Genomic DNA, 11,283 nt, shown 5'->3' with positions numbered 1-11,283 from the left:
TCAAGGAAAACTCATGGTTTAAAATTATTAAAGAAGAAAGACTAAAAACAAACAATTTGTCATCAATCTCGAGAAGTTAGAAAAAGACAAAGAAAGTTTAAGGGAGGAAATAATAAAGATAAGGGTAGAATTTAAAAAGAAAATAAACACACAATACAAAGAATCAGCAAGCCAAAGTGGGATTTTTTGGAAAGGATAACAAAATTCAATAAATCCCAGGCAAAAGATAGATAAAAGAATAAAGAAAACACAACTAAACCATATCAAGGCAAAACTACCTATAATACAGATACTAAAATAATCATAAGAGGATATAATGAACAACCGAATGTTAGTGTATTTGGCAATTTAGTTGTATTGGACACATTCTTAGAAAAATACAACCTCTCAAAATTGACATACACAAAAAATAAATTCATAGTTAGAAACCTTCTCAAAACAAAAACTGCTCGCCCAGATGACTTCACTGGTGAATTCTTCAAGACATAAACAGAAACAGTAATGCCTATTACATACAAATGCTCCCCAAGAAGAGAGAGGGAAATTTTCCATGTCTTTTAATGAGACCAGGCTAACAATGATACTAAGAGCTTATAAAAAAGTCCCAGAGCAAACATGTTACTCAGCGGTTAAATGTTGAAAGCTTTCCCCCAGACACAAAGATGCCCACTATTGCCACTTCTGCTCAAACTTTTCCTGAAGGTTCTAGCTAGCCAGAGAAATAGGACAAGGAAGAGAAGAGACCTAAGAACTGGCAGGGGGAAAAAAAAAGACAACTTGGTATTCACCAGTGACAAGATTGTTATGAAGAAAAGCCAAAGGATCTACAGATAAAGTATTGGAATTAATTAATAAATGAATTTATCAAAGATCTTAAATTCAATATAAAAAATTGCTTTTTTTATACCAACAATAAGGAGAAAAATGAAACGTATAAAATGGTACTGTTTACATTAGCATTAAAAACTACCAAATGTTTAGTAATAAAAAGAAAGTGATGCAAGGCCTTTAAAAACTATAAAAACATTACTATACCCTATAAAACATTACTGAGAGAAATGAAATAGAAGTGAACAAATGGAGGAATAGACCATGTGGACCATGGGGAGGGGTCTTTTGAGGGGCTGGTAATATTCTACTTCTTGACCTGGGTGGTAGTGACCCAGGTGTATTAAATTATGATAATTCAAGGGACCAATGTACAATTTTTGCATTTTTCTGCTTGTATGTTGTACTTACATACAAAGTCCACAAAAAAGTAAATAGATAAAATAAAGTTCTTTGTTTTATAATATTAATAAATAGTTGTAAAATCATGTATGTGTATTTTCTCTTTTTGACTTTTTGTGGTCCAGCTTGGTGTCTCTGTGACATCAAACATGATTCTAGGAAGAGAACTACAATGATAACACTGTATGTATAGGAAAAGAGTTTTGACTTGTGACCTATCAACCAGAAATCAATTACCTTGAGGGCAATAGGAATGGCCACACCTATGTCAATCTAATTACCACCTTTAAATTGTGTGGAAGGGCATGAAATATGATTTAGTTTAGACCTCGGTACTCAATCCAGCTGCCATATTGTCTGCCTGGGCTGGGCTCTGGGGTCAAGGACTAACACCACTGTATAACACAGGACTGGACTTTCATTAAAACATGACACTGGAAGGATGAAGTGATGCTTCAATTCTCAGTCCAAGAGGAGGGAGAGGCATTTGTCTATGGTTCCTCCAGGACAGCATTTTACCAAGATACTTAAAGAAATCTAGGACTTCCCTGGTGGCGCAGTGGTTAAGAATCCGCCTGCCAATGCAGGGGACACGAGTTCGAGCCCTGGCCCGGGAAGATCCCACATGCCGCGGACCAACTAAGCCTATGCACCACAACTACTGAGCCTGTGCTCTAGAGTCCGTGAGCCACAACTACTGAGCCCCTGCGCCACAACTACTGAAGCCCACGTGCCTAGAGCCCGTGCTCCACAACGAGAAAAGCCACTGCAATGAGAAGCCCGTGCACCGCAACGAAGAGTAGCCCCTGCTCGCCAGAACTAGAGAAAGCCCACGCACAGCAACGAAGACCCGACACAGCCATAAATAAAATAAATAAATTTATATATATAAAAAAAGAAATTTAACATGAACATGCTGGGATAAGTTGGAAAGGAAACATGAATGGTGGGGATGGTGTGACAAATGCTTCTGAGGATTTGGGATCTGAATTCTTATCTTAATTTTCTCCCCATGGTGCAATGTGTGCATCTACTCACGCCATTTCCCAGATAGGGATCCTGTTTTTGCCTCTGGTCATGTCTAGCTTCTTTTTTTTTTTTTTTTAATTAATTAATTAATTTATTTATTTATTTTTGGCTGTGTTGGGTCTTCGTTTCTGTGCGAGGGCTTTCTCTAGTTGCGGCAAGCGGGGGCCACTCTTCATCGCGGTGCGTGGGCCTTTCACTATCACGGCCTCTCTTGTTGCGGAGCACAGGCTCCAGACGCGCAGGCTCAGTTGTTGTGGCTCACGGGCCTAGTTGCTCCGCGGCATGTGGGATCTTCCCAGACCAGGGCTCGAACCCGTGTCCCCTGCATTAGCAGGCAGATTCTGAACCACTGAGCCACCAGGGAAGCCCCCATGTCTAGCTTCTTTATGGTTGTGATACTGGTAAGGTAAATATTGTCAAGTGATTTTTTTCTCTTCTCTAGAAATTTCTTCAAAGATTAGGCACATTATTTTTGATTGAGCCAGGAAGAAATAGAGAAATGAGGAGCAGATGTTGATTGTTGATTACCAGCTAGTTCCATTTTCCATCATCTGGCAACTTCATGCACTTTCACTCAGGCTATATTTACCCAAAAAGTCAATACATTCAGTAAAAAAAAAAAAAAAAAAAAAATTGTGATGTAAATTAGACCAAAACATCTGGATATTAAGTGAATTGGCCAGATGTTTTGGTGGTTTATAAATAAAAGCCAAATAGAAAACAAGAAAAAGAAAAAAAGGAACAGAGAGTGGGCAGCAGGGACTTAAGATGTAGCTACCCACCCACATTCTCCACCTCCTCAGAGTCTGCGGGGGATGAACCTGTGTGAATCATTATGAGGAGGTGAAATTAAAGGGATCAGAAATTTTGGAACTTAGCCCTGAACAAAGAGGAGTGACCTTTGTTGTACTGAGGAAAAATGGACGTTTGCCTCAGACTTTTTTGTATCTAGAAATTATTTCTCAATTGCTCATCATTTTTGAATCGTATTTCTACAGCTTCTCAGATCCCAGCCAAGATATCAGTTCTCTAAGAGAGCTGGTTGCTTTCCCGAATTGGAAATAGATTTTGTTTTCCGGGTTGGAATTACTGATGAAAACTGCAGGCATTAGTTTCTCCCCCCGCCGCCTTTTCTTTTTTAAAGGTGAAATACATCTTGTTTGTTCTTTCTTTCTCAACACAACATGAGTCATTGAATAATTTTCAAAACAGTTTTGGGAAGAGCTCTGGTTTGGGAGTAAGTTTGTGCTCAAACTCAGGTTTTTGCTTTTTCACTTTCTAGCTTTGGGCAAGTTAACCTCTCTGGGTTTCAGTTACTACCTCCAATAAGATGGAAATAATAATTAGCTCATAAAGTTATTGGGAGAAACAATAATGGACGTAACAAACATAAGAGTCCCTTTCCAAGTTGAACTTCCCTCTACTGTTTGTGATTTGGAAGGGGCAAAGCAGTTGCGGTAACTACCTCTTAGCCCAGACAAAGTTTTTTAAAAGGCTGACTGACATAGATTTCCACAAAGAAAAATGGGATCAGAATGGAAAATTATCCCGTGTTATCATCTATATGCAAGTTAATGTGATACACTGAAATAGAAAATATTACACATGTGTTTTTATTTATTCATTCAACAAATATTCACTGAATACCTATTATAGCCAGAAATCCTTCTAGGTGTTGAGGACACAGACCTTAATCTATATATAAATTAAAAGGTGGTTAAGTCTATAAAATAACACAGTTAAATGATTGGGAGTGCTGATGAATGAAAATTAATTATGTTGGTAACTCGCAAATATTTCTGAGCCAAGGAAAGATATTACATCAATCAGATAATAGCAACAAGAGCAATAAAGACTCAGTATGAAATACTGGCAGGGTAGCCCTCTCAGGCTGTGATTTTCACTTAGTTGTTGTGCGTATTAAACCATTGTGGATAAGCTGCCATTTGGACTAAGCTCTAGTCCTCTGCAAGAAAGAAACTGAAGCCACTGTATTATGGGGGAAAAATTAACAGAATATTTCCCCCACCAGAGCTCTAGTTCAAACAGAATATTCTTTTTCAGGCAAACTAGCATTGCAAGGGGCCTGCTCCAATAGTCTTGTGTTCTAAGTTCTATGTGTTCTGATTCTAAGTTCTATGTGTTCTGAAATGATTGCCCTATAAAATGCTGTAGAAAGAAAATCTCTTTTTGATATTGGATAAGTCTTGGGAGAAATATTTCAAGTTTCCAAGTTTTTCTTTGATATAAAGGAATGATTAGTTGGAAAAGAAATTAATACCACAATGAAAAGGTCTATCAAAATACCAGAAGGGGATCCTTGAGAGTAGCAGTTACTAAAGGACTTTGACGTGTCTGCAGGGAAGGAACTGTAGAAATCAAAGTCAGCTTTTTATTACTGGGCAAGAATTTCAGTATTTAACCTCAGCTACTGACCTGGTCTCCTACCTCATACAGAAGGTAAAAGAAGCACAAAAGCATGTTCCGTTCCCATCTCCAAGTCGCTTGCCCCCAAATGTAAGCGTATACCTGAAAATGTATCTACACACTCACCCCCATTCTTACTTTCTTTTCCTCAATACACCTTCCTTTTTCCCCAAAGGAAACAGCTCCCTCAGAGCTCTGAATCCTATGCCATTCAAACCCATAGGAATGTTCTCCTCCAGGCTTTGGTCTTTCCCTTTCTTCTCTTCTTTTCCTTTCTCCCCTCTTCCTCCTTTTCACTTAGTACCACTGCCTCCTTTTCTTCTGTATGCAAATATGTGTAAGTCTCTCCCATCTTCAAAACAGACACAAGACACACCATCATCACTACCACCACCACCACCACCATCACCGCCACCACCATCACCATCATCACCACTACCACCACCATCACCATCACCACCACCACCACCACCACCACTACCACCATCACCACCACCACCATCACCACCACCACCACCACCATCACCACCACCACCACCACCATCACCACCACCACCACCACCAATCACCACCACCAACAACACCACCACCACCATCACCACCACCACCACCACCACCATCACCACCACCACCACCACCATCACCACCATCACCACCACCATCATCACCATCACCACCGTCACCACCATCACCACCACCATCATCACTACCATCACCATCACCATCACCACCACCATCACCACCATCACCACCACCATCATCACCATCACCACCACCATCATCACTACCATCACCACCACTATCACCACCACCTCTCTCTCAGCTCAACACCTCCCTTTTGGTACTGCCCTCTTTTCAGTCCTTCTCCTCCTGCTCATCAGACAGGTCCTTGGAGCTGTCTCCACTATCTCACCTCCCTGTCCATCATTAGCACAATCTAGCATCTGGCTGTTCCTCTTTTATTACTCAATAAAGAGATCAATGATGACCTCTTGGATGCAAAATGCCAAGGATGCTTTTGAGTCATTTTATGAGATGGCCTTTAGAACATTAGACAGGTGATTACATCATGCATCAGTTGGCTGCATATTCTCTGCCAGCATGCTGGAAGTACAAGGACAAGTAAGAAGGTTCATGTGGTTTGTGTTTAAAAGTATGACTTCTCTTGGCTTCTGAGAGTCTATTTGTCTTTGACTCTTTTTCTATCTCCTTGACCTCCCCATCTCAGTGCCTGCTGGCTTCTCTTTTACCTTCCCTTTAACAGTTGGTTTTCCCTAGAATTCCACCATTAAGGCTTGTTTTCACTCAATCTCCTCCCTGCGGGCACTTGATAGGCATTCAACCTGTGCCGTTACCTGTGCAGTTACCTGTGCTCAGAAGACCCCCGCCCTTCGATGGATGCTCTGCGCTTGTCATCTTGAAATTCCTAATTTTTGAACAAGGGCCTCTGCCTTTTCGCTTTGCCCTGGATCCCACAGATTATGTAGCCTGTCTTGCTCCAGGTGATCTCATCTACCACCAAGAATTCCATTACCCCCGTGACTGACTAACTTTCTAGGTGTTAGACCTAGTATGGAATATTGTCCTCTTTCTCTGAGAAATGTATCTTAAAACTCTAACTGCTCTAAACTTCTTAGCAACCCTGGTATATGTGATCTATTCTGGGCTTCTGGTTTTCTGCCCCAAATGCCTTTACCCTTTCTTTCTGCAGGTAAGGCCACAGTTTTCCTCAGGAAGCAGTCTTGGGTCTGTTTCAGCAAATGACCCAGAGCTTGATTGTGTCTCTGTAGGGCTGCAGTGCCCAGCAAGATTCAGCTGACATCGCCTTGGAAGATGTTCAAAATGGATTTTACTTAATGGTCCCCTCCAGGGCTATGGGAAAATCTTTAAAATGCTTCTGTGAAACGTCTGTTGTGAATCCATCAGCATGGATTAGCTGTAAAATGTGCTACCAGGTAACCCGACCAACAATAGTGGCAGGAAGTTATTTGGTTAAAACTAACAGAATTCTCAAAACCTCTCCTGAATAATGATCATTTTAAAGAATGGTTAGTTCCAAGCCAGCTTTATGAAAAAGTTAGTTACCAGAACCTCATGTCTTCTGCTCTTGGTTAATCAGAGTAAAGGGACAAAGTAGGTGATTAAATAGTTAATCCCACTAGGGGATTGTAAGTAGAGAGAAAAGCATGGGAGACCCTGTAAGTTAATGATCACTCAAGAAAGCAGGTTTGCTTAATCACAAAACCAAGCAGGCTTGCTTAGCAACAAAAGCATGAGACATGACCGAAAACAGTAAAACAATGGTGGGATGAGACCCACATCCTGCCCAGTGAGCTTAGTAAATTAATGATTCCTAGGACATGCTCCTGGGGGTACACTAAAAGCAAAAATATAAGGAAAGGGTGACATTGTACTAAAACCTGAAATGATTTACCATTTTTAGTATATGTTACCGCCTTTTTGCTCATTTCCATTGGGCCATGACAGTCCCAGCTTTACCATGTAGGGACCAGAAAACTCCCCTGCCCGATGTGGAGGAGGAGCTGATGATGGAAGAGTGACATCTACTCAAGAATGAGGAAGGATGTGGTCTTCTTCCCCTCCCCACTTTTCCTTTGATTATAAAACTGTAGCCCTCTAAGTTCTCGGGCACGTCATCCTCTCGCCCACCCACTTGTAAGACTCACAAGCGTCCTATTCTAATAAATCACTTTTTATCTATCATTTTGCCTCTCGCTGAATTCTTTCTGTGCTGAGAACCAGAGCTCCTCAGAGCCCCTGGAGACACATTTCTGTGGTTCCATGAGCAGATAGGAGGATATTGTTTCCATTTCTCTGTGGCAGAGGGTATGTGCCCAGTTCATCTGAGGGTGATTTCATATCATTAAAAAGGAAGTAAAACAGAAAGGAGTGGCACCTAGCCTTGTTTTCTGCCACTGATGATTATTACCTGGTATCAGAAGTCTAATCTTGCCAATCCTTACTTTTGCAATGGCAGTAAAATTCGTGATCTGTATTAGCGTAAAAAAAATAACACCCCTTTCCTGGTATGAGAGCCAAAAGATGATGGAAAGCCGTCAAAAAATCGCATTATCTTACGTTGTTCTTTTCACATTTCTCTAAAAATTGATAGAAAATGTAACAGTGACTAATAGGGCCTAGTTAATCTTAAAAAATTCTTGTTTCTCAAATAAAATATTGAACTGATAAACCCAGACCTAAAGTTTTTTTTTTTTTTTTTGAAAAGCAAGTTAGCATAATAATCTGAAGAAATGTTAGGCCAAAGTAATGGGCCATTAGTGTTGAGGGGATTATACCTTAATGAATCCCAGTAACTGCTCTTTTCTCTTTGTCCTTGCAATGTTATCCCAGAAATGACCCTCTTCCTCCCTACCCCGAATTCTCTTCCTTGTTATATGCAGTCTGAAATTGTGATGATACTAAAGAAAGAAAGGGGAAAAAAACCTTCTGGAGCCCTTCTTCTAGGTCTGGTCCTTGCCTGTGTCTGCAAATGAAACTCCTAAGACGTTCCCACTCTAACCCTTGCTCCCAAAATCTTCTGTAACTGATGCCAATCTCCTTCCTGTTCAGTGGTCCTGACCTCTGTTACATCTTGGGGATAATTTAAGGGAAACTGAAAGGATCTTAAGAGCCAGATAACATCAAAAGAGCAGACACTGCAACAGCTCAGGTCCACCTGAAAGAAGGAAACTTTCACAAAGATTTTACACATGGCACCCTTGTCCACATTATAATAGTACCTGCGGTTCCCTCTTAATCCATATCTTCTGGCCAAGAGCACATCTCTTTCCCAGTGACAGAGTGGGGGTCATTGTCAACAGAGGCAAAAGATGGGACTTGGATATTCATTTCAGCTCTCCCCTTCGGGTGCCCATCATCCACTGGTGGGCCCTTGGCATCTGGAGATCAGGAACACCACCCAGCAGAACTAAAGGCGCCAATCCTGCCGGGCACTCCTGACACCTCGGAGCTCAGCGTGCTCTTCAAGTTCATGCCTGTTCTTCCCCGACATGCAGGAACCATTCGTCAACATGAAAGGAGTGTGTCCACGTTACCTGCACCCTACCCAGCGGGTCATGGGAAAGGAGCCACAGTCTCGCTCTGCCCTGATCGTACACGAAGTCGATAAACAGGTCATGCCAAGGTTGTCAGAGAGCTCCCTGCTTCGATAAGGATAACTCAGGATGTGAGAGAAGTTGTCCTCCGTCGTGGGAGCTTTTCCATTATGTCTTTTATGAATAAATGTGACATAGAAAAGATTTTTTTTTTACCATAAAGGCTTGCACTCAGAGACTAGGAGGAAGAGAGGAGACCCCAGCCAGGGCTGGATTTAAAATCACCTGCACCACAAGCTGGATGCCTGGTGTAGCTCCCTCTCACCGTGGTTTTGTACCAGGCCCACACCTGACCATCTTCGAATGTGCCCTGCTCTCCCATGCTGCTGGGTCTCCACGTCTGCGACGCCCTCTACTCAGAATGCTCTTCTCCACCTGGCCGAATCCTACACCCCTGAAGGATTCAACTCTCCTGGGAGTCTTCTCTGATCCTCCAGATTGAGACAGACATCCCTGTTCTTTTTCTCATCGTACTTAGTGGTTCTTTCCATCAGCTCTGTTCAGGCAGGTCATTGTCCCTGGTCCCCGACAGTCTGGCATACAGGAAGGAGGCACTGAAAGGATGAAAGGAAAAGGGGGGGCGGAGGGAGGGGGGAGGGAGGGGGGAGGGAGGGGGAGGGGGGAGGGAGGGAGTGGGAAAGGGAGGGAGAGAGGGGAACAATGAAAGGCGAGAAGGAAAATGTAAAGAGAGGTGGAAAAGAAGGAAGGGCACGCTGAACACTAAGACTTGTTGTCTCTAAAGAGGTTTAATTTTGAATTCCAGTTCTACAGAATGTCACCCAGGTGAACAGCTGGTGGGGAACGTTAATGGATGCATTTGTCCAGCAAACCTGTTTTCTTCGTGCGTGGTTCGTGGAGATAAGCAATAACAGTCCCCTATTCAACCACTATTACTTTCTCTATAAAAATATAACCCTTCATTAAGATCACATCACGTTAAACACTAACTGCTGTCTTGTTTAACTAACAACACTTAAAGAAAGATGCAGTTGAGAATTAGTTTCGTGCAAGGTAAATACCGTTTGGATTCTCAAGGCTGTGAAAGGGCAAAGCATTTAGACTTGACATGAATCACTGCTGGCCTCTGCTTCTGCGCTGCCCAGCTCTGCTTCCACCAGCCCTCCCTAGCCCTCACCAGTTCTGACCATGACATCAGAAGCTAGTGTGTCGACACAGGCATAGAAAACAAACTTATGGGGACTTCCCTGGTGGCGCAGTGGTTAAGAATCCGCCTGCCAATGCAGGGGACACGGGTTCTGGCCCTGGTCCGGGAAGATCCCACATGCCACGGAGCAACTAAGCCCGTGCGCCACAACTACTGAGCCTGCGCTCTAAAGCCCACGAGCCACAACTACTGAGCCCGCGTGCCACAACTACTGACGCCCACGTGCCTAGAGCCTGTGCTCTGCAACAAGAGAAGCCACCGCAACGAGAAGCCCATGCACCTCAGTGAAGAGTAGCCCCCGCTTGCCACACCTAGAGAAAGCCATGTGCAGCAACGAAGACCCAATGCAGCCAAAAATAAATAAATAAATAAATTTATTAAAAAAGAAAACAAACTTATGGTTACCAAAGGGGAAAAGTGGGGGGGATTTGGTAAATTAGCAATTTGGGATTAACACATACACACTACCATATATAAAATAGGTAACCAACAAGGACCTACTGTATAGCACAGGGAACTATACTCGACATTTTGTAATAACCTATAAGGGAAAAGAATCTGACAAAGAATATATACATGTATATATATGTGTGTATAACTGAATCACTTTGCTGTACACATGAAACTAACACAACATTGTAAATCAACTGTACTTCAATTAAAAAAATATATGGAGCACCATAAGAACATCAATTTCCAAATGAAAACAATAATGTTGCCAAAAACAAAAAAGAAGTGAGGGGGTTGAGACCCTGAGCCCAGGACCTAGTCTCCATCTCCGGGACCCAGAAAGTGAGCCTTGGGCACATGTGTACCTGGTTTCTGATGCAGATGAATCTCACTGAGCCCTGTAACCTGTTTGGTTGAGACTCTCAATAGTTTGCCTAATTCTTGCCAGCCTCCCCGCTCAGGCATCTTAATTCCATTCCCTGAACCCAGGGCCACCGGCTGCGGTCCTGCTGTCAGCAGATTTCTCTCTCAGAGCCCTAAGAGTGCTTCCTGCCTGACACGGCGAGCCATGCTTGCCCCCCTGTGCTTCCCAGATCCTCCCTCTATCTTGAACCGCCTTAAATGCGGTGCCAGTCTAAGCAAGCCCAAATGCCCGTGCTTCAGGCACCGAGATTAGACTGACTCTGGGCGCAGGGACAAGGCCCGTGGCTGGATTGACTCTGCCATCAAGGCTGTGTCCTGGTCCTGTCTCCCTCCGTGTCTCTACCCACTCAGGTCTTTGAGGTTTCACCCTGACGCACAGCCAAGCTTGCCCAAGCTACGAAAATATCCTAGAAAATGGCGCAA

General features: G+C 42.9%; 1 protein-coding gene across 1 annotated transcript; it reads right to left on the bottom strand.

Moving 5' to 3' along the window:
• Positions 1–1,856: 1,856 nt before the first annotated feature.
• On the bottom strand, positions 1,857–9,392 carry LOC309642081 (uncharacterized protein). Its single transcript, XM_082423042.1, has 2 exons — positions 8,448–9,392; positions 1,857–6,511 (listed from the first exon to the last, which is right to left on the bottom strand). Exon 2 carries the CDS (start codon positions 5,475–5,477, stop codon positions 4,980–4,982), a length of 498 nt encoding a protein of 165 aa, XP_082279168.1. The 5' UTR covers positions 5,478–6,511; positions 8,448–9,392; the 3' UTR covers positions 1,857–4,979.
• Positions 9,393–11,283: the final 1,891 nt, after the last annotated feature.

The sequence above is a fragment of the Balaenoptera physalus genome (assembly GCF_965194825.1).
Source record: "Balaenoptera physalus genome assembly, chromosome: 14".
NCBI lineage: Eukaryota > Metazoa > Chordata > Mammalia > Artiodactyla > Balaenopteridae > Balaenoptera > Balaenoptera physalus.
The sequence above is the reverse complement of the archived record's forward strand: the minus strand, read 5'-3'. Positions and strand labels throughout refer to the sequence as shown.

Excerpts from the sequence above, each read along its gene's own strand:
- LOC309642081 (XM_082423042.1), bottom strand. The coding sequence starts at position 5,477 with ATGGTAGTGATGATGGTGGTGGTGATGGTGATGATGGTGGTGGTGATG.